The sequence below is a fragment of the Sarcophilus harrisii genome, chromosome 3, assembly GCF_902635505.1.
Source record: "Sarcophilus harrisii chromosome 3, mSarHar1.11, whole genome shotgun sequence".
NCBI classification, from domain to species: domain Eukaryota; kingdom Metazoa; phylum Chordata; class Mammalia; order Dasyuromorphia; family Dasyuridae; genus Sarcophilus; species Sarcophilus harrisii.
In genome coordinates this window covers 169357672-169382167 of record NC_045428.1, presented here as the reverse complement: position 1 = coordinate 169382167, position 24496 = coordinate 169357672, and the positions used below count along the sequence as shown (strand labels likewise).

Genomic DNA, 24496 nt, shown 5'->3' with positions numbered 1-24496 from the left:
GACCGACATAGAAGATTAATTAAAGGGCATCATTGGGGATGCGGTTTTATCTGGCATTTGAAGGAAACTCAGAAAGGGAGATTGGGAGGAGGGAGAAAGTGCCAGTCATGGGAGCAGCTAGTGGAAATACTAATTAGAAAATGGAGTATCAGAGAGAGGAACAGCAAGAATGAGTTTGAGGAGAAATAAGGCACAAGAAGCCTGGAAATAGTAGGAAGAGTCTAGATTAGAAAGGATTTTAAATGCCAAACAGGATTTTATTCTGAATTTGCTTCCAGCGAACTGGAAATGATGAGCTCCTGAAGTTGATTTAATTGGGGGGGAGGGATTGGGGTAAAATTTCAGAATAAAGAAGTTAGGGAAAAGGGAGGGAGATTTTAGTGGGAATACTAAATTATGTTTAGATATGTCAGGTTTAAGATGAGAGCATTGAGACAACCCTATAAATAGTGTCTTTGGATAGAATTAGAATATAGGTCTTTCTAATTTCTAAGTCCATTGCTTACCTAGCTATCAATCTTGAGCCCAGCTCCCAAGGAAACACCTTATTTTACTTTTTATTTTAAAATTGTATCATTTTTAATTACCAAAAATTTATTTTCTCATATCTTATTCCAATAGAAGAAATGGGGGAGGGGGGGAGGGAGAACCCTTATAACTCGAATATGTAATAGTCAAGCAAAGCAAATTTCTACAGTGGACATGTCCATAAATGTGTATTTCATTTAACATCTACATTCTACCCTTCAAACATGAATTTAGAAAATTTTGGAGGTGTTCCTAAGAAGAGCAGTTTATTGGAAGTTTGTAAACATAAAAAAAAAAAAAACTATGGTCATGAGAATTAATATGTAGACATTTCTTTACCCTTTGAAGAATACTACTACTCCAAGATAATAATAATTAACATGATCCCCTGTGTAAATATTTCTGTTAATGATACCTCATATTTACTTAGAGGTTTAAGGTAAATACCTAAAAGTTTTTATAATCTCAGAAAACTCATGATATTTTGAATTTAGAGCTAGAAGGCACCATATAAGTTACTGAGTCCAACTCCTCATATTTTATAGTTAAGGAAACTGAAGCTAAGAGGAGATAAAATGATAAGAGAGTTAACATTGTAATGGCGGAGAAACTGAAGCAAGATAGAGATTAGAAAGTTTTTAATATTTTATTTGAGTTTTTGAGAGGGAGAGATTTTCTGAGGAGCAGATCAGAATCCATTTGCCCCTCCAGAGCTGAATTGGACTTTCAGCATGGAATGTAAGATTCCAATTGATTTTTATATGGCTCTAGAGATCAGGAGAAACAAAGGGGTGGTGTCTGAACACTGGTGAGGGAGGGAATTTCCAGAAAGGGTTCATCAATTTGGTTCTGACAGATTGGGGGTAGGACCATAAATTCTGATAAATTGGGAGTGAAGGTGGTATTCAGCTAGAGACAGGAAATCTGGAGAGATAAGAGGTAGAGGATGCCCATTAGATCTCTGAGATAGGACATCTGGAGTTTTATCTTTTAGAATGCCAGAGTGGCCAGATCTCCACAGCCTTAATTATTTAAGTCCTGATGAACAGGAAAGGGGCGTTTGCAACCAGGGGAATTGAGGCAGAACAATTCAAGGAACTGAGGCAGAATAATTTAGGGAAACTGAGGCAGAACAATAAAAGGAAATTGGCACAACATAGTTGGTGAGAAATGAACTTGACTTTTTTCTTGACTTTTCAGTCCACTATCTTATCTGTTATACCATAATGCTTCTTCAGCTCCGGAGTTAAGGAACATGCATAGCCACTAAGCTAATAATAGGTATCAGAGCTAGGACTTAAGCCCAGAATTTATATATTTAAATACATTATTGCTTTCACCACACTATTGCTCCTTCCCTAGAAACAACTGGAGGCAGTGATAAGAGAGTTGAACATAAGGCTAACTTGCACTTGTCCCTGCTTTGCTTTTTAGGTGAAAACCTTTTCTAAATCTCTTGATCCCTCTGGACCTCAGTTTTCATATCTGTTAAAAAAGTGGAAATGATAAAACACAAGAAATGTTTATCCACCATCTCCTGTGCCCTTAGCACTGTACTATTTAATATGGAAATTGAAAAAAGTTTAGATAAAACAGGAGCCTACAATCTAATTGAGGGGTGTTTTAAACACTATTTGTATAAGTGGTTACAAATAAAATGCTGAATCCTGGGAAAGAAAGCCATTAATGACCTGATAGATCAGGGTATAGAGAATTATAAACCTTTTTAGGGACATCTCAAAGTAGAAATGCTCTTTCTATATCACTAAGTGATTATAAGGATCAAATGAGATGAGTATGGCACCAAATTCATTTTCCTTGTGGCTAAATTGTTCTAAAAATTTTCCCCTACCTAATAAAACTTTTAAAAAGTGTATTTGTGTTAAAAATATGTTATAAAAATTGTAAAATTTGGTTTTATATTTTAACTTATAATGAAAATTTGAATATTTTAAAGATTCTTTTAAGTATTAAAAAATATATTAAATGTGTTATTTCTTTAGTTTCTTGATTTAGATACTCAGGTCAGATGTAAAAGCAGAAGATCTCTTACCTATACAGGTAGGAAAATTAAATCTATCGTATATTTCATAATGAAATTCGATTTGAGAGGACAGTACTAGAAAATTAGTATACTGTGCTTGTGGAAAGTTTTGTTGATAGTAGTGTGAATAACAAATACTATGATTTTTCAACTCTTCAAAACTAATAGGTGCTTAATAAATTTCTTACAAACCTGTAATAAAACTGTATGAGCTGCATTGGTTCTGTCATTTTTTTAAACTCGTTTGCTCCTACCTTTTCTTCCCTCCAACATTGAAATTTCTTTATATTGGGTTAAGAAAAACATATATTTGGTGGCATATACCCATTCTTATGTTACTAAGATCCCAGTTATTGAATTAAAACAATTAAGTTATTAACTAAATGTTATTGTAATATACTATAGTGAGTGGTTTATATTAATAGCAGGATGTAGCTCCGATTCCAAGGTGACATTTACTTTGGTTTATATCTTGGTAAAAGTCCTCATAACATGTCAATTACTTAATTGTGAATTGCTAGTTATTTATTCAGTGTTGTTTGGGTACTAAAATGTCTTTAAAAAGAAAAAAATGCAAAAATTCTTTTTTTTAAATTTGTTCATTGTTTCCTAAATTTAGTCTTTGACTATTCCAATTATTAACTTTAATGGGTTCAGGATTTTTCTAAGATTAACTTTAAAAAAAAATTCATCAATTAATATATATAAAACAGTTTTTAAAATATTTACTTTTATACATAATACTTCTTAGTTATGATTATAGATTTTAGAATTGAAATTAGTTGATTTTAAGAGAACTTAAATATGTTTAATAGGTGAATAGATGTTCAGGATTTTAAATTAAAATTATATTTATTTGACAGTTCCAATCTTAAATTTCTGAGAAAGGAAGAAGGACTTGTACTTTTTTAAAAATCTTAATTTAAAATATTTATAATTTTCGGTCATATAATCCTCCCTTTTGTGTCATTGAGTTCAAATGAACATGACCTAAGGTTTTATTCATTAAATATGTATTGAGAACTTATTACATGTATTATATGTAATGTAATAATATGTAATATATATATGTAAGAAATAACTATATTGAGGAGGATATTAAAAAATCCAATATACTTGCCTTTGGGGGTCCTTCATAGTTTAGTTATGGAGTCAAGATGTTACATACTTAAAGTAGTCTTAAATTTTTAGGAACAGTGTTACATGAAAAAGTCGGTATTTCAATCTGTAATTTTTTATGTTTTCTATTTGCTGTAGATGTACTGGATAATTCTTCATCAGATCCAGTCATGCCTCTGCCTACTGACTCAGCGGCAACATTTTCTCATAATACAAGAATAAATTCTGCAAAACACCTCTGTGACTTGTTTAAGAAAAATGTGAATTGGTATGCCAGTATCCCTAGTAATGTTGGCCACTTAATGTTTAATAGACATGCTAAAAACTAGATTATTTTTTTTTTCTTTAGAGATTTCAACCTAGTAATTTGAGTGTTGTTAACTTTAATTATCTTTTACAATTAAAGAAATAGGTAGATTAGGCTTTATTAAGTGCTTAAGTAGGTGCAGGGTGCTGTAACAACTACTGAAAAATATAAATAAAGCTACCAATCCAGGGCCTGGCCTTAAGGAACTTGCCTTCTAATAGAGGAAACAGTTAATAAAAGGGAAGTTGCTAGTACTGGTGCCCTGGAAGTGTGAGGTGTAGGTGTGTTCCAGGAAAATTGAATGAAAGTTCAATTATTTAAAGTCCTGTAGTTTCCATGTAGATTGTGAGCTTTTTTGGAGACAGAGTTTTGTTTTTTTTTTCCCCTCCTTTCTTTGTATTCCTATTGTTTACAGTGATGGGCAAATAATAGAAATTAAATAAATGTTGGTTGTCTGAGCCCAAGATTATGCTGGGGAGGGGTTAAGGGTGGTGAATGAATTTTGAGCAGGTGGATAGGAAGAGAGGTAGAAGACCTGGTTGAAAGGCACTTCTTCATTTTTACTTAGAAGTAGTCAGGATTGGAACATCTAAAATATATGAATAACATTTTTATATTTGTTCTTACCATTTGAATAATCCAAGATTCAAAAATTCAGATTGAGGGTCTGTTTTCATTTGAATCCATGTTTCTTGGGCAATGAGCTGTTTAATTCACTTTAATAAATAATAATAATAGCATTTTCATGGTAGTTTTTTAGATCTTGTAAAGTATTGAGTTCCTATTGTGTGCAGTGTGGTTGAAGATACAAAAGAAGAGCATAATTTGTGCCCAAGAAGCTCATGGTTTACATGGAAACATTCTGGACTGGATGGGGTTTCCTTACTTGAGAGTTGCAATTGACTATAACATTGATTCCTTTGGTCACAGGTCTAGGGCCTATTGCTTTCTTAAAGCAAGTATATACATGTAGAACATAAAAGAGCAATTCTCCAGAGAGTTCAAGCAGGACTACCCCCATCTTTGTAAAATTATCTGCAGATTTCAAATGAAAAGTACATGTTTATCTTTAATTTCTCTACTTGGCATCCGCAGACACTGCCACTTTTTGCTGTTGGAACTTGAGTATAGGCAAAAAAAGAAATGCGGCTTTGTCACTATTCTATTTTTCTAGGAAATAATCTGGGGATGATTTATAACTTTAGCTTTATTTAAAACATGTAATGAGTACATCTTATATGAAGAAGATTTTGTAATAGAGAAAATACATTTAGATAAGATCTACCTGCTGTGGATCTCACAGTCTAGGAAAAGAGATAAGATGCAAAAATGGACACCAGTAATACAGTTTTCAGTCAATAAGTTAGTATATACTAAGTCCATACTATATACACAATGCCAGGAATACAATTGCAAAGACTGAAATCATTTCACTGTCAAGAAGCTTATATTCTATTGGGGAAACAATAAGAGTATTCAGAATAATAAAAAAAAAAAGTAAATGATCAAATTGGAATTGGAAGTTAAGAGGGAAGTCAGGAAAGGCTTCATGGTAGTGCTGGAGCTGTGTTGGAAAGAAAGAGGGAATTGCAGAGGTAATGAGGTAGTGCATTCTGTAGATATGCATCACTAGTGCAAAATCATTGAGGTGGGAGATTGTGTCTTGATTAAAGAATAGAAAGTAAACTTAGCCAGATTATCAAGTTTGGAAAGGGAATAATATATGAGTTTAAAAATAAATTGGAGACATATTACAAAGGACTTAATAAACAAAAAGAGATTATAGATTTTCTTTTAAAGGATTGTAGGGATCCTTAAGAGTTTATCGAATTAAGGAGAGACATGGCCATATCTGTACTTAAGGAAAATCGCTTTGATAGCTGTGTAGAATAGTGGTATCTCCTGTTTACAGGCCTAGTGCTCTTATCATTACGTCATCTAGCTGCCCCCTTTTATATCAATCTCAAATAGAAATGGGGATCATTAAACTATCCCAAGGAGTAGGCCACAGATTGATTTAGAAAACCATTATTAGCATCTATATATCCTATTTTATTTTTATTTTGTTAAATATTTCCCAATTATATTTTAATCTGCATCTGGAATTGTGGACTGCTATGTTTGATATCTGATATGAAAGATTGAAGAGGAGAGAAACCAGATATAGGAGGGCCAATTAGGAAACCAATGAGAAGTACTGAGAACATAAGTTATTATGGTGGATATAGGTGTAAGAAGATATAAAAGTTGGTTGAGAAGTAGGAATAATAAGATTGGGCAACTAATTGGCTATGTGGGATAAGGGAGAATGATTTTCTGCAAATTTTTTTTTTTGACTGAGGCAGTTAGTTATGACTTGCCCAAGGTCACACAGCTAGGAAGTATTAAGTGCCTGAGACCAGATTTGAACTCAGGTCCTCCTGACTTAAGGGCTGTTGCTCTATCTACTATGCCACCTAACTGCCCCTGCATTTTCTTTTACATATACTTCTGTTACATGTTATTTGTCCATATATATATAGAGAGAGTCACATGTATGAAATAAATAAATATATATATATATATATATATATATATATATATATATATATATGTGACCATACACACCCTCTGAGCCTTTTATTATTTATAGTCTTAGAGAATTGGAGCACTAGGATGCTAAGGGATTTGTCCTGTGTCACACATAGCCAGTATAATTCAGAAACTAGATTTAAGCCAACTAGATCATCCTAATTGCTGCAGTTATCCCTCTATTACTATAGTCTTGTGCTATGTTGCTTTTTTACTTATGTATTCTATAGAATTTTTAACCTTTTAATATAATTCTAATAGAATTTACAAATTAATTTTCTCATTTTGTATCTAAACAAGTTTGAATATATGTAGTAGTTATTTGTCTTTAAATATCATTAAAATCTTTACAACTCTGTAATGACTTTGGCTAGGTCACTTTGTCCCTATGAGTCTCAGTTACTTCATCTATGAAATAAGGATATTTGTTATTCTTCATTATTTTGTGGTGAGGAAAGTGCTATTTAAATTTTACATATGTGTGTGTGTGTGTACATACACACATATACATACACACACTCATAAATGAGAACTGTTAATTCATTTTAATTTTAATAGCATAGAATATTTTGTAGGATTTTTAAATGTATAATTTTTTTCTTTAAAGTCTAGATGATGACCTGGATTATTTTCATGATTTGAGTCCACTGGAATTGGAAGAAGAGTTAGTTGAAGGTGATCAGAACATCAGTATTGCACAGGCAGTTAAACCACTTGCAAAAGAAACACCTTTAGGTAAATAAAAAAATTCTGTTTCATAATAGTCATTTAATTTTAACTTAGCCAAGAATGAAGAATAAAACTTAATTTCTGGAAGTGTTTAGATGCTGAGTTATCTATGTATTAAAAATGTACCTTTTTATAAATTGTATTGATAATTTTAAATTCATCTATATTTTTGAAGATAATCTTTTCCTTGCTCCATTTCACTATCTGTGAAAAAATAAGCAGGAAAAAGAAAATCAACACATCAGGTTGGTCTGATGGTGTGTGTGGAAGAAAGTACTTCTGCACAAAGAAGAGAGAGGAGGTACCTGTTTATTGTTTCAACTAAGTCAAATTTAATCATAGAATGACACATTCGATTTTGTTTTGTTTGTTTTTTTCTGCCCAGGTTTATTTAATCTCTGTGTGACTTTGGGCTGGTCACCTATCTTTTAATTGGACTAGATGGCCTCTAAAATCTCTTCCAGCTATAAAGCTTTTTCTAGTTTAAAAAAGTTATTTTTTTTTAAATAATTTACATTTCCAGACATATCCTTTCTTCCTCCCTTCCTGAACATCCTCCATCCCTTAGAACTAAAAAAGGGGGTTAGGGAGGACAACTTGACAAATGTAACCAAGATAACAATTGAGGCTGATTTCTTTAGTATTCCACACAGTCTCTGTAGAAATATAAATTTTCTCAATTTTTAGGAATCATGTTTGGTCATTATAATGTCTAAGGCTTTATTTTAACTCGGCCCTTCCTGATTCTAAGCCTAGTGTTTTAACCATCATATCATCTGGCTGCCTCTATTTTATGTTTTTAAAAACATTGTTCTGAGAAGTTCCATAGGTTTCTCCAGGTTCTCCAGACTACCAAAAGGCTAGGTTCACATAAAAGAAGTTGAGACATTTCTAAATTCACAAATAGATTATAATCAGAGATGAGATCAAATTTATACTGACACTTTAACAGTACCATTCTGTCTTCTTGGTTTTTTTGTTTATGTATTGGCACTTAATCTGTTTCCAGTTTTTTGTTATTATAAAGAAAGTTGCTCTAAATATTTTTTTCTGTCATTTACCTGCTTTGGGTACATGCCTAATAAAAAGATTGCTCAATCAAAGGAATTGGAATAGTTATGTATGTAATAATTGCCCATTTTTTCCCAAATGCTTGAACTAGTTCACATGTCCATCAGTTGTGTATTAGTGTACTCATACTTTTTTCCCCACAACTCTTTCAACAGTGGTTATTTCCATTTTTTATCATGTATGGATGGGAAATGCTCTTGAAGTAGCTTGATTGTTGGTCTTCCATCTTTTCCCATTACATTTTCCCCTCTACTATCAAAGTGATCTTCCTCAAGCACAAGTCTGATATGTAACTCATCTGTTTAGTAAACTCCAGTGGTTCCTTTTTAGTTCCAGGATCAAATATGAAATCTTTATGTTTGATGATCAAAACTTTTCATAACTGGGCTCTCCATCCCTTCTTTTCTTTCTTTCATCTTAACACCCCCTCACATATTCTTTAATCCACTGATACTGGCTTCTTTAAACTCCATATTCTTTTATGGGGCATCTTCACTGGTTGTTCTCTTGTCTGAAGTTCTCTCCCTCCTTATTGCTGCCTCTTGGCTCCTCTAACTTCCTTTGAATCTCACCTAAAATCATGCCTTATTCTTTCTTATCCTCCTACTGCCAGTTTATTCTGTATTCCCTTTGTTGTTAGAGGTTTGTTTGCTTGGTGTCTCCCCCATTAGAGGTCTTGAGAGACATAAGCTGCCTTTTGCATTTCTCTTTATCTCCAGCAATTAGCACAGTACCTAGCACATAGTAATTGTTTAATAAATGTTTATTTACTAGCTGACCTAACCTAACCAGTTTTACTGGTTAGTGAAACCATAGGTCTAGCCCACTGATGTCAAACTCAAAATAGAAGTGATAGCATTTTGACTTAGAAAATCACAAACTAGCTTCAGCTAGGTGGTGCAGTGGATAGAGTACCAGCCCTGAAGTCAGGAGGACCTGAATTCAAATTTGACCTCAGACACTTACCACTGTGTGACCCTGGGCAAGTCACTTCACCCCAATTACCTCAGCCAAAAAAAACTCAACACACACACACACACACACACACACACTCTAACATAATTTAGTCTGAGTGATGTCTTTGATTCATTTTTGTTGCCATTGTTAGGAGATGAGTAAATTATAATTTTAATTGTATTATCTTTTAATGTTTTATGTGAAATATCCCAAATTCTTTAGAATATTAGTCCCCAGTAGTAGAGGAGATTACTTGTTACCATGTTTCCCTTTTTGCTGTTTGTAATTTCTTGGGGGGAGGGGGGAAAACAGCTTTTTCCAAGAAGTTCAGAGATCCTCCTGGTTAACCTAAATTCATTCAGATATTAAAGAAGCTTAAATATACTTAGTTTTACTTAGCACTTTAAGTATTAACAAATAAATTTGACTTTTTAAATTTTTTCACTTATTTTTAGATGTTACCTTGCTATGTGATTCAGTGCCGTGTAGTGATTATTTCTATGATGGATATTGTTCTCCCTCAAAGTATATTGACAAGTCAACGTCATTTAACAAGATGTCTAACAAACACAGGAAAAGTTCACTTCCACCTCATATCAATCGGATATACAGTGAGTTATCTCTGATACATCAGAAACTACAGGTGAGACATGATGAATTGAAATTTGAAATGTATAATTTTACATCCTTCGCAGTTAGCATCCAATAAAATTTGAATATAATGTATATTAATTATTAAAAGCAGTAGTGATAATGAAGAGGAATGAATGTTCATCTGTGATAACTTTTTAAGGGGAAGAATTGGAGGAATTTTTTTGGGGGGGGTGGAGAGTGGAGAGTGTTAAATTTGTGATTTGATAAGTACAGACGAATTCATGAAGAAGTTTCCTCCTACTCACATAAGCACATGTTCTGTAATTTGTAGATTTAGTATTGATGGATTTGCCCAGGGTTACATAGGCAACATACAGTATCAGTCTCTTGAACTTTAATCCAGATCTTCCTGACATACAAGATCATAAAATCATAAATTTAGAGCTTGAAAGAAAGTAAGTTTACTTTCTGAGCTTTGATTTTTCTCATTTGTAAAATCAGAGATTTAGATTATGATCCTTTTTCCTTATTTGTAATGTTCTGGTTAACTTTCTGGAGGTCCTTTGAATGGACCTTGATTTTAGCAGAATAATTACCACAAGAATAGTCAGGAATAAAGTCCAAAGTCTTTATTGTCTCCTTCAGTCTCCCAGTCTGAACCTGTCTCTCCCAAAGTGCAGGAGGCAGGAGAGCCGCCAAGAAGCTGATCAAAGATGGAATTTCTGTGGCTGACTTTATCCTCAGTTTATATACTCTATTACAATTACATCAACTGTAGAACTGTTACATTACCATGCTAAGTATTAAGTATATGTAAATTAGATAATCATTGTCTTATCAATTCCACTGAGTTAAAACCTTGTTGTTGGAGGATTAAATCAATCATACTGAACTAGAGAACTCATGCTAAACTAGATAACCATTGTATTATCAATTCCACTGAGTTAGCACCTTGTATTAAGAATCCTTGTTTCAAGTACGTTTCTCCAGAGTTCTAGCCCATTCCACTTATTATCTCAACAGTCCCCTCTGATGAAAATTACTTCATTGATGGTTCCTCATATCCCTAGTAAACACACTTTAAAATTTTTCTTTCACAAAAGTTCTTCAGGAAAACACTTTTAAAGAAAATTACCTTATTTCTTATCGGCTAAAAGTAGATGGTATTTTTCTTGTAATGATAGAAGAGTGTGATGTAAGGTAAAATTCTGGGACCCCAGTGGAAGAAAATCATCTTTTATTGGTTGTAAAATTATTAGAGTTTTCAGAGACACGGTATTCACATTTTTCTGTAAGTCTGCAATTCAGAGTCCTGTTACCTATGTTTATGATTTATGTAGTTTCACTTTTAAAGAAATTACGTGTGTAACATCTCTTTCAGTTCTCAACTCTTTAATAAAGAAATTTTGAGCAGAAACAAGCAGAAATATTATTGCTAATTCTTATAATAGTATTATAATTTTCTTGCTCATAATGGAGCATTTTATTCTTTAAAAGAACTGACATTTCATTTAACATGCTTTGGTTTAAGGACAAAAACACAACGTCGGTAACTGTAATTAGATTCTCTTAAGGGACCACTTTCTGTGATTTAGGACACATATATCTTTTGTAAGATTTCTGTTAAAATGTCCTCATAATGCTGTTTTTAGCTGTTGTGTAATTGTGTAATTCACATTTAAGTGAGATTCCCAAGTATTTTCTAAAGATTTATTGCATTGAGTTAAACTTGCACCAAAAGAAGCAATGTTTTGCATCCAATGTATGTGTATTTTGGATATTATTTTTATAATAAAAATTATTTTAAAAACTTGATGTTATCTTGATACAGCAAGAAACTGTGGGACAACAGGAATTTGCTGCACAACTTCAAAAGCGGGAACATTTTTTAAGTCAAAAAGAAGAGCTGCTAATCCAACATGAAGTTGCTTTGACTAAAATTAAAAGTGTTGAAGAAGAAATTCATACAAAATTTCAAATTATGAAAGAGGTAACTATAGAAAAAGACTAAGTTTAGTGTACAATTTCCCTTTTCATAGAGTTAGTTAAAAAATTTAAGTTTTACTAGTTGATTTCATTATGAACATACTTGGTATGAAAATGGCCCTGTAGAAATGAACATTTATTTTCATTTGGAGTTGGGGAAAGTAGGATTTAAGTAACTTTAATCAGTGTAAGTAAATGTGGGTGTGTTTAATGCAGCTTTTCTTTTCTTTCTTTTTTTTTTCTTTTATGTATTTCAACCAAAACTAAAGCTTGAGACCAAACAAAGCTTACAATTGGCAGTTTGAAAGTTGTTTCATGAGGAAAAACGGAATGAAGTTAACTTATTATGATGCTTGTGACTAGCCTGGCATGTATTAGACTGAATAAATACTTGTTGACTTTTTGACTTGATTATAATTTAATGAAATAAAATTATTTTTTAAGATTTCATTCTTAGTGATACGAACTTAGATTAAGTGACCATAATTCCTATGATGATTAAGTCATTAGGTGTAGTAAGCTTTATGCCATAAAGTTTTATAATTTAGTTTTATTTGCATGATTTAAAATGCTGACTATTCAAAACATCAATAACTTTTAATTAATTGATATTAATTGGTGACTTTCTGAACATAATACTGATACTATATCCTTACCTAATTTTTAGAAGTTATTTTTTCCCTTAAGCATCACATTGAAGAAATTAAGCACTTAACAGAAGCTCTTAAAGAAAAGACTAAAGAAAACAAGAGACTCAAGTCATCTTTTGACACACTGAAAGAATTAAATGATACCCTGAAAAAACAGGCAAGAACTATTTTCAATCTTATTTGTGTGTAAAACTTAAATCAGAAGACATGTTATGTTTAGAAAATACTTGGTAACAATAGTAATTTTATCAAAGACTTATTTTAAGCATAACAATATTACAATACGTAAGTGATCATCTTTTTCTTCATAAGTGATCATCTTTTTCTTCAATCATTTTGGCAACTAGCTTAGATGTTAACAATATTGAAATTTCTGTTTTTTAAAATAATAGCTTTTTATTTTCAAAATATATGCAAAAAGAGTTTTCAAAACATTTACCCTTGCAAAACCTTGTATTACAAATTTTTTGGTTTCTCTCTTTTCATGCCCTTCCTGAGTCAGCATGTAATCCAGTACATGTTAAACACATGCGATTTCTATATATATTTCCACGATTATACTACACAAGAAAAAATAGATCAAAAAAGCAAGCCAACAATAACCAGAAGGGTGAAAATACTATGTTGTGATTTACACAGTCTCTACAATTCTCTTTCTGGTTGCATATGGCTTTCTCCATCATAAGACCATTAGAACTGATCTGAATTACTTTACTTTTGAAAAGAGCCAAGTCCATCAAAGTTGACTATTGCATAATTTTGTTGTTTCTGTCTATAATGTTCTCTTGGTTCTATTTTCTTCATTTAACATCAGTTCATGTAAATCTCTCTAGACCTTTCTGAAATCATCCTGCTGATTGTTTCTTTACAAAAAGGACTGCTGCGAACATTTTTGCATGTATGGGTCCTTGACAAGATGAAATTTTATAGATTACAAAGTGATTACTATAGTTGTTTTTTTTTTAATTAGCCATTAGTAACCAGTAATAAAAATACTTTGTCTTTGAGAATAAATGATATTTTAAAAGACTGTTTTCAGTGTTGTTACAAGTTTCTTTTCTTCTGAAAATTTTGAATCTTAGGCTCTTCATAATGGAAAATTTGTAACAGGAAAAAGGAGTCTGTGTCTGTCTTTATCTTCTTTTATCTGTCTGTCATATTTGATAAAGAAAAATGTATGGATAATGTGCTAAGTATTAGGATAAATATGAAAGCATTGACAGCTCCTGATCTAAGGTAAAGTGGCAAAGCAGATGATAATGCATCTTTTAAAATTTCTTTTCCACTGAAAAAAACCCACATATATATATATATATATATATGTTTCTGATGCTAAGTTATTTGGTGATATTTTTGTGTTGAGAATTTCCTTTTTTAGTTCTTTAGTATTTGTGACTTTTGAGAAAAGGAATGGATGATGGCACCTACAGAGGCTGATAACTGGTTGTAGATTCACAGATTTTACTTTCCAAAATAATGACTTGTGATCTGAGAGGGCATTGATATTCTTGGGACTCTTGGGTTTACTTGCCCATGGATAGCAGTTGGTCAGTGGGGAGGACTGGTGCTAGTTACAGTGGCAAGCTCCTTCTTTACAGTGGTTGACTTTTTTTATGATAGTTTTGAGACGTTAATTGGAAAACAGGACTAGTAGTTTGGAGGATGTTGCAATACCCACTGCTCTTGGACTCTCATTGTCCTAGGTTTTCTCCTTTATGGTGAAAGGGAAGGTGGTGATCAAAGTTGTATTGGTTTGAAATGCTTGGTACATGTTGTTTATTTCTCTCTCTGAACCACCTTTGCTGCTTAAGTCAGGCTTACTTGCCTGCCGTATATATATATGGCAGCACCTGGTTCTGGGAATGGTAGGACCCTTCTATATAAGGTTTGCTCCTTTGGATGAGATCTGGGAGTGCTGTTTTCCTTCGGTCTCTTGGGCTTGCCTGCCTATTGGTTGCCAGTTGTAATATTGGTTGTGATGGGGCTGGTGAGCTCCAACAAAGGTTGCTTCTCTACATAATAGCTGTGGGAGCTAGGCTACAAATTGGACTGTTGGTCTCAGGAGCACTACATTTCCTGGTGTTTTTAGTCACTGGGTTCTGGTCTGTTTTTACTGGCAGCAGAAAGGAGGTATGGTGTGATAATGGTTTGACACTCTGGCATATGCCACTCCTCTCTACTCAGGGCACCTCCCTATTTTAAGCTTGGATGGCTTACCTACCTCATTGATATAGTTGGTCAAATGTAGACTATTTTGTTCTGGACTATAATAAAATTGGGATTGATTAATTCTTTTGCACATTATTAAGCGACAATGTTTTTTTCACAGTGACCTCACGCTAGCCTAGATTGAATATTGATAGATTTGTACTCTCAAATTGTTGAAAGAAGCCAATGCATATATATGTGTGTGTGTGTGTGTGTAGATCTATCTATCTATCTATCTATATATGAAGATGTAGATAAGCATATATATGTGCATATACATATATATTTAATTATATATTATTATAGTTTTATCATATATCACAATTATTTGTTATTATATGATTTATTATAATTATATTAATGAATTATATAGTATATATATATATCACATGTGTGTGAATATGTGTGTGATTTTATACATATATATCTCTCTTTTGTCACTTAGAAACACAAATAATCATTTCTCACCATGGCTGACAGAAAAAAATAATTTATTTTTTATGCCAGTATATATGAATTTTATATATGATGCATTGAGAATTATGTTTCTGGAATAGAAAGGACATTGTCCTTTCTAGATTTACTCCTGACATTTCTTTTCTGAGTTGTGGGTTTAGTTATTTATTTTGTAAGTCTTTAAAACTATTTCAGTTTGAGTTATAAAAAACACATATATGTGAACTTTGGTACTTTGGAGTTTTGAAAAATCTCTGGGACCCCCAAATCTTGCTTACTCCTTATACTTCCCTTCCCCTCCTTCAGTCCATTGATACTAGCTTCCATGCTATTCCTTCAACAAAATAACCCTAACTACCAACTTGGGATATTTTTACTGTCTTTCTTTATTGAAATTCTCTCTTCCTGGCTTCTTTTAGGTACTAGATAAAATCCCATCTTTTGCAGGAGATCTTTCCTAGTCTTTTTTAATTATAGCCCCTTTCTTCTGTTGATTTTATCCAGTTTATTCTATGTATAGTTTGTCTATACAAAATTATTTGCCTATTTTCCCCTACATTGGATTGTGAATACCTTGAGAGTAGGGGACTGTCTTTTCTTGTGTCCATAGAGTTTAGCACAATGTCTGGCACTGAGTGTGTACTTAATAAATGTTTATTGATTGACTGAAGTATGATTGAAAATGTAATTACATTTTATTTCTGTAACTACTTTTTTAGTTAAATGATATAAGTGAACAAAATAAGAAAATGGAAGTTCAGGCTAAAAAAGTTCAAGGTCGTTTAGAGAATTTACAGGTGAGTTTCCTATTCTTTCACATAATTTTTTAAAAGATCCTTTTGTTTTTGATAGTTTTAAAAATAAATATAATTTATTTCATGGGTAATGTGCCTTTACAGAGAAAGTGTGATTTTGTGGCAGTACAGAAATGTAAAGCTATTTCTCCATCACTTCATGAAATGAAAATTACAAAACAAGAAAAAACATCAACTTCAAGAATTAACAAGGTACAATGTGAGCAATAACTTTATAAATAAAAAGGAAAGATAAAGTGGACATATTTGATGATCATTTCTAGCCCTTTATCAAAAGCAATCCAAAATAAAAAATTAGAGCATTATAGTCTGATGCTTAAATAAATATGTGAAGCGTTTGAAGAAGATAGGGAAGCAGGAACTCAGAATAAAAACTTCTTGCTATAATAAATTTTGCTGTTGTGGCTTTAAAAAAAAATTATTTCTCCCTAAGTTTTCTTTACATTGAGATTTGTTACCTGTTGATACTTGAAAAATCTTTTGACCACTACCTAATCTGTTGTAAAATGTCACCCAATGCTGTGTGTTTGCTAAATTATTTTACCTTCTTGGATCATAGAGCTTTCTTTAGTACATTTAAGGTTTGTGATTTATGTATATGTTAATTTTGTATGAGTCACAGTAAATATGAGATAAGTATTACAGGCATTATTCTCATTTTGCAGATGAGATAGATTTCCATGGTCACACATCTAGGAAACATTTGAGCCTGAATTTGAACCCAAATCTCTTCTGAGGTCTAGTCCAGCATTGTTTCCACTGTTATACTGTCTTTCTGTCTCTCAATTTAGTAACCTTTTGATATAGAACGGGTCAGAGTAATCTATGCAGTTATATAAATTGTTTTTGAGTTACTACATCCTTACTCTCTTTTTTTTTTCTTTCACATTGATTAGTTCTCAGAGAATATGGTAATACTTTAATATTTGAAGGATTTTTTTCTTTAGTACAGGGAGTCCCAATGTGAGAACTCTTTCTTTCAACTGAAGAGATCAGTAATCTGTCCATAGAACTCAGAAGATATTTTAGGGAGTTGCATGGGGCACATAGCAGTTAGACTAATCTACCAGCCACGAAGTATAAGAGGTGAAATCTAAGCCAGGTTTTTCTAAGTTTATATATATTTTTTAATGGTATAAATATGTATATACCCATGTCAAAATTTCAGAAATTTGGTGCAAACAGAAGCTGCTCTTTGTACCATGAGATGATTTGGTAAATTGCTATGATCCTAGTTTAGCTGGGTTGGTTGTCAGATATATATGTCTTCCTAGCCTAGCATAGGATCTGCTGTGGCGCTCTACAAGCATAACTTTTTAGAAACTGAGGATATCTCAGTGAAGAGATAACTAAATAGGTTTTTTTTTTTTTTAAATTACTTCTCTCTATTATTCTTTGATGAAAGAAATTGCTGCAGAGATTCCTAAAACAGAAATTTGCTATCAATATTTTTTGTTTGTTAATCCTTTATTGTGGCTGTTCATATCCATTTGTAAAAAAGGAAATTCCATCATCTCAAATTTATATATAAAGTGTTTTGAGAAGGCAAATATTTTCATACATGCTTATTCTTTGGGAGCCTTATTTATTGCACAGTATGTTAACAATTATCATTGTCCATAAGGATTTTTTTGTTTGTTTGTTATTTTGGATCAAGTGTAAACTTTTGTAGTAAAATATTTATGTTGGTTTTTCTCCAATCCATCTGATAAATCAAGTTTTACATTTCCTGTGGTGAGAATGAATTGAAATCAAAGAATTTTGACCCGATTTCTAATTTAATAGGTTAATGGACGTGTCTATGAGATTTTAATTGTTTTGATGGAATGGATCTCAGACCATCATCTTAGCAAATTGATGACATCAGAAGATGGTGAAGGAGATGATCAAAAGCAGTCATGCCAGTTTTCTACTCATAAAAGCTATATTCAAGAGAAATGTATAAAGGTATATTTTAAATTTTAAAATATATTTATAAAACCATATTGCATTTTCCAAAAACAACATTGTAACTGAAGATGTTAAAAGGATTGAAAATGATTTTCATTGTTTTTTTTTTAATACTAAACATAGTTCTTGAAATGAGAACTTTAAAGGTATTTTCTTTTATTGTTATTTATTTCAAGTACATTTTACTTAGGTAAAACTCCAAAGGAGTAGCCCATATCTTTTTCTCCTCAAGTTCAGTGTATTGTCTTTAAATAATAGAAATATTTTCCCTTATTTATAAATACACTGTTAAGTAAATCTTTTCCCAAAAAAGGTAAAATATTCATCAGATATTAAAACTGACAATTATATACCAACACTATAATAGCAAAAAGAGAACAACACTTAGCATATTAAGGGCTTAGAATTCTGTTTAAATTTCTTTTGTGAATGAGGAACTTACCTTAGTTGATTATTATTAAGTATCAGAACATGGTATGAGGACACAATCTTGTTTTCCTCTTAACTCATTTACTTACAAGGAGTGTTTTGTGGGAAACATTTTAATTAAGGCAAATGTCTTACTTAAAGATGAATAGTATTGATAATAAACTGAGAATTAATAGAATTCTTGTTAACGAATTGTTATTTGGTCTTTGCTGTTATAAAAAGTAGATAAAATAATAAAAAGGTTTTTTGATTACTCATGAATTATAATTATAAGAGACTATAACTTTTTTGAACCAACATGTCAGAACTGATGCATGTAAGTTTTGTTTTAAACAAAAATATTAGAACTTAGATGTCTAAAAGTATCATCTCTATTATAGTCAATTTGAAGAAAGTCTTATAATTATTCTAATAATACTATAATTGCAAAAAAAATTTTTTAAAAAAAAGTCTTGTGCAGAAGACATTTTTTGGACACATTCAAATATAATGCCTTCATTTTAAAAAAAAACCAAACATTTTTTCCTCCAGCTTTTGCCTGTGATTGCAGAGCAACTACAGTGGATGCCATTTGTTAACCTCAAACTGCATTTGCCTGTAATAAAATTTATTTATTGGTCTATAAGGCAGCTGGATTACGGAACACAGGTAATTAATAGTTTTCTGTTTTCAACTAACAATCATCCATTATTCTTTCTTGAATATAGTCCTGGATAACCAGCCTAATTAAGTACAGAATGTCTTTTTACCAATAGCCTAATAATAAGGTAATGATTCCATGAAACTGAGAAAAGTGCAAAATTCTACTTAGTCCTTTGAGCTTCCTGTCTGCTCTTGTAATGATCGATGCAGAGCACTGAGAAAGGGGGCAGTGAATGATAACACAGATTTTCAATGGTAGAAATATTAATTTAGTTGTTGCTGCTACTCTAAATAGGAATATGCTACAGCCTATTCTCTCATTCCTATTGTTCAGTCCTAACCATACAATTGATTTCCTGCTTTTTGTATTATGTCATATGTATCCCCTGTTTTATAAATAATAAACTTTCTTTCATTTAGGACTTCTTCCTATCATGATTTTTCCATATTTTGGCACCCAAAGAGACATGGTTCACCTGAGTTGATACTGTATTTTTAGTGATCCTATAAACCTTCCATTGCCCCACCCCACCCCCATCTTTAACACACAAAAATCCTAGAAGGAGAACTGATATATTTTTCATTTCCCACTTCCATTTCTGTATTCTCACTTTGTCACCATTACTTGGCATCTTCCCTTTAAGATTCACTTTTATTTAAATTTATCACCTAATTTATATCCTGATGATGGCTATTTCTGGCTTCCAGGTCATTTTCCCTGGTTTCCAGAAGAGTTCATTAAGTACCTAGCCTATTCTACTTTTTGCCCTAGGGTATATATATTAATTATTTCCCTCAAACATCCCACCTTCTTAATTTTCTAAATTTACTCAACTCCCATGACCCACTCTTTTGTTCCCTTAAGCTCTACAATGGCATAGTCATGCTCTTGATCTTGCCTTCACCCAAAAGAAGTTTCTTCCATACTCAAGAACTCAGAATTTCTTATATCTTTTTAAAAATTTTATTTTAAAGATATATTTAGTATTTTTCCCAAGTTACATTTAAAACAATTTTTTTTTAAACTTTTGAGTTCCAGGTTCTCTTCCTAATCCCCATCCCCCAATTAAGAAACCACATTGGGGAGCAGCTAGATGTAGTAGCCCTGAAGTCACCCAAAAAAAAAAAAAGCATACTTTTAAATTACTGTTTTAAATTTCTCTTCTCTTTTTCATTCCAAATCTTTGTCTATAATTACTTTTTCTTTCACTTATTCTTTCACTTATTTTGCCTCTCATTTTATCACATCACTCAAGCTGCTTTGTTCAAAGTTATCAATGTCTTTATTTACAAATCTATTAACTTTTTCCTCAGTCCTAATCTTTCTTGACCTTTTGGTAACATTTGAAATGGTTAATCAGCCTTTCCTGAATACTTTTACGATTTGGTTTTTTGTGACATTTTTTTCTTTTCGGTTCTTCTACCAGTCTATTTAGTCACTCTTTAGTGCTACCAGTATCCTTTACTGGGTCTTCATCCATCTCTTACCTCTGAGTTATAGATGTTCCCCACTCTTTTTTTTTTTTTTTCCTATTCTTTCTCCTTTGGTGACATCACCATCTCTTGTGAGTTTAATTTCATTGTTCCTAAACAGATCTTGTGAATCTATATATATAAATATATTCAGGATCAGGCTTTCTTCTGAGTTCCAGATCTATATTACCTGCTGCCTATTATACACTTCATAGTGGATATCTCATAGGCATCTCAAACTTGACATGTCCCAATATAGAACTTGCATCTTGCCCACAAACCTGTCTCTATTCTGAAGTTGACTATTTTAGTTAAGGATAACATCATCCTTTGAGGCGCTAAATTTTGCCAGTTTGACCTATCATTATAGAGAGTCCCTCTTATCTCATTTGTAGCTATTTGATTAAAATGATTCGACTGCAAGTGGACATTAGCAGTTTTTCTGTGCTTTATGGAACTGGCCTATCTTATTGTCAGGTTTATTCTGGGGTGGGGAGTTGGGGGAATACAGAAGCATTTGTAGTGGTGAACAGCTATTCTTTGTTCTTACTGGGGAACATATCTATCAGTAATACTTTTAACATTATTTACATTTACATCTCAGAATACCTATTTACCTCAACTCCTCACTGTGAGCTCACATATCTAAACAGTACCCAATTCTTGCAATTTATACTTCTGACATTTTTTGGATCTTTTCTCTTTATTAACATAGCCATCACTCTAGTTCAAGCCTTATAACTTTCATTAGGACTATGAAAATAACAGCTTTCTTCTTGGAATCCCTAATTTCTATCAAGATTCAGCTTAAATATCATATTGTGCACTAAAATATCTGATTCTCCCTAACTACTAGGTACCTTCCCCTTATCCTACAGCCAAATTGCTTTTTTATCCTGTGTGTGTTCATGATGGTTTCCTGATAGGACTATTTCATTTTTGACTTTTTCTCACATTCCTATCATCCGACATGTTGCCTGGGAAATAGATGCTCAATAAATGCTTGTAGATTAATTGTATTTCTTGTCTAGTAACCAGTCAGTAAACATACTTCTAAAAGAACTATCAATTATATCAACATTGACATTTTTACAATAAACAAAACCAAAAAATAAAAAAAAAAGTTATAGCCAAATGGAAGAATGACTTCAAAATTCTCCTTGGAAAGACAAAAAGTTAATTAAGTCAGTTTCATTGTCTCTCCAAAAGCAACAATAAATATTTAATAGGATATTGCTTATAATATATTGCATTGCTTATGATGAACATTTATTTTGACCACCAAGATTTTTGTATGTTTTGTGTCAATGGCTTTTGCAAAGAATGTGGAGATGAATTCTATTCCCCTTCCAATTAAGTCAACACAGACTTTAGTACTTGATAAGTTTTAAAACAAAGGTAGCAAGTGGAATGTGTTGTCCATATAACTCAGTAAAGGGAAAGAAGTCAAAGACTTACAAATTATTCAGAAGTTTCGTATTCTTCATTTTCTTCAGGAAGTGAATTGAGAGGGTCTAGACATGATAAGCACTAAGTAGTATTTATTCCCCCTAACTCCCCAAAAGCAATTAATTGTATTCTGATAGAAAATAATTCCTTAACATTCTCAATCAGTGGTCTTTGTCCACTAGATTGTCACTTGTTGGCGTAAAAGTGAAAAATCACCAGATTAGAAGAAAGAATATGAGATTTAATTGTTGGAGAGGAAGTGGTGATTTCATTGCTTCAGGTAATTTCATTTGGATACTCCTTTTAGCAAGACAACAAGGCAGTTTGTCTACTTATAGAAAGTTTCCTGAGACACAGTGGTGTTTAATCGATTTGCCCATGATCACAATAGTTAGTATGTATCAGGTAAGACTTGGACCCTGTTTGTTCTTTTTGACTCCTTGGTAGGCTTTCTTCACTTACACCATGATGCTTCTAAAAAAAAAGAAATGTTCTTCAATAAAAGTAGTATAAAGGATATCGGAGTTGGATAGCCTGAGGAAGTAGGGCACTGTTACAGGGGTTATTTAGGGATAACTAGTTGATATGACTCGTTTTTATGTATGTGATATCAAGGAATCTAGAGGAAAGCTGTCGGCACATTGGAGGGACCTTGTGAAAGTTTATAGGAGGACATGGACAAGAGTTGCGTAAGTTTAAGAAGTTGGTTGGATTGAGGCTATTGCAGTTAGACATAACAATCTTCATTATGAAGAAAGATCCACTGAAATATTCTTTACCTTGATTTTACTTGTTTTCTTACCTGTTTTTTATTTGTGATCTTTTTGTGTTTCTTTTTTCCCTTTTTCAATCGTTTTATCATTTTTTTTCTTGTTTGCTTGACTATTGTTTCTTCCCTTTTTTTTTTTTTTTTTTTTTTTTCTTTTTAAGGCATATCTCATATCAGGGTTAGTGACTTGCATGTGTTTCTTATTTGCTTTGCCTTTTTTAAACTCCAGGCAATAGTTAATAGAAATTTTCAATTAAAAAAAACCTTTTACTTGATTTTTCCCCCTTAGGAATTCATATCCCTGTGGAGAATTTTTTCCTTTGCAATCTCATCTCAAAGTTGAGAAGTTCTTCTGAATTGGATTTTGGGGGATTTATTATAATTAGCATAGACTTTACCATCTTATCTTTACTTATCTCACTGTCCCTAGTTGCTATGGAGAATTTTGTATAAGGGCCAGGCCCTGCCTCCTTTTATGTTTTTAAGAAAAGTGGTCTCTCTTGGTCTTGACCTAGGCCATTTGGTTTTTGTATTGACTTCCTCTCTCTTTGATTTGTGATTGGACTCATTTTCTTATCTCAGAAACTAGAGCTTGGGGGTTTATCAAATACTAGATTACTATAGTCATTGATTATTGTCTTTTGTATATTTAATCTATTCCACTGATCCATTATTCTTTATTTCTTAACCACTACCAAATGATTTTGATTACTGCTGCTTTATAATAAAGCACTATTACTAGGTACTGACTAGGTCACCATCCTTTGTATTTTCTTTTCATTTATTTCCTTGATTTTCTTGCTTTTTTATTCTTCCAAGTGAATTTTACTGTTATTTTTTCTAGCTCTGGGAAATAATTTTTTGTCAGTTTAATAAATAGACCAATTTAGATAGAATTGTCATTTTTATTATATTAGCTCAGCCTATCTATGAGCAAATTGATATTTTCCTACTTGTTTAGATGACAGTTTATAATTGTGTTTATACAGTTTCTGGGTTTATCTTGGCAGGTAGAGTGCTGAATTTTCAAGGCCCTTTGTGGTTTCAGAGGGATAGGGATCTTAAAACCTCTAACCCTGAGATGTTTAGATCTCTGTACTACTATGTACTCCTGATATCCCTGATCTAACTTTCTGACCATTCTGGGACTTTTTTGGGAGAGTGCACAGAATTTCAGTTATCTTCAGAGTATTCTGTTGGTTGTTATCATGGGTACTGCAATGTGAGATGTACAGATGAACCATGTTATATTTGTGTTGCATTTGATCTTAGGAGGAAATCAGTTGTCCATATCCTCTTTTATTTCTCTTTTCAGAATAGAATCTATGAGCCTTCCATTTAATTGCAGTCCTTTTATATCTTCTGGTTTTATTTGTAGTAAGAATGTCAATGTGGATTTGATTCATTCCTCCAGGAAGGCATAAATTCATTGGTTATTGGACAAAAGATTTTGACATTAAAAGTACTTCCTTATTCCTTTCCTTTTTTCCGGTAGCTTTTTATTTTCAAAATACATGCATAGATAGTTTTCATCATTCACCCTTGCAAAACCTTGTGTTCCAAAATTTTTCCCCTTCCCTTCCTCTCACACACTCCCCTAGACTGCAAGTAATCCTATATATGTTAAACATGTGCAGTTCTTTTATACATATTTCCACAATTACCATGCTGCACAAGGAAAAAAATAAGAAAATAAAATGTAAGCAAACAATGACAAAAAAAGTGAAAATACTACATTGTGGTCCATAC

At 32.3% G+C, this 24496-nt stretch overlaps 1 protein-coding gene across 2 annotated transcripts in view; it reads left to right on the top strand.

Annotated features, from left to right (window-relative positions):
* The window catches only part of CCDC138 (coiled-coil domain containing 138), a 54433-nt gene that overhangs the window by 4201 nt on the left and 25736 nt on the right, over window positions 1–24496 (top strand). The window contains exons 2-11 of one of the 2 annotated variants that reach the window (XM_031958773.1): window positions 2532–2589; window positions 3830–3959; window positions 7177–7304; window positions 9782–9969; window positions 11752–11910; window positions 12594–12713; window positions 15940–16017; window positions 16120–16227; window positions 17821–17982; window positions 18946–19062. In XM_031958773.1, coding sequence (XP_031814633.1) covers window positions 2532–2589; window positions 3830–3959; window positions 7177–7304; window positions 9782–9969; window positions 11752–11910; window positions 12594–12713; window positions 15940–16017; window positions 16120–16227; window positions 17821–17982; window positions 18946–19062 — 1248 coding nt within the window. The remainder of the gene's footprint in view (window positions 1–2531; window positions 2590–3829; window positions 3960–7176; window positions 7305–9781; window positions 9970–11751; window positions 11911–12593; window positions 12714–15939; window positions 16018–16119; window positions 16228–17820; window positions 17983–18945; window positions 19063–24496) is intronic. The other variant, XM_031958774.1, reaches the window with a different exon arrangement.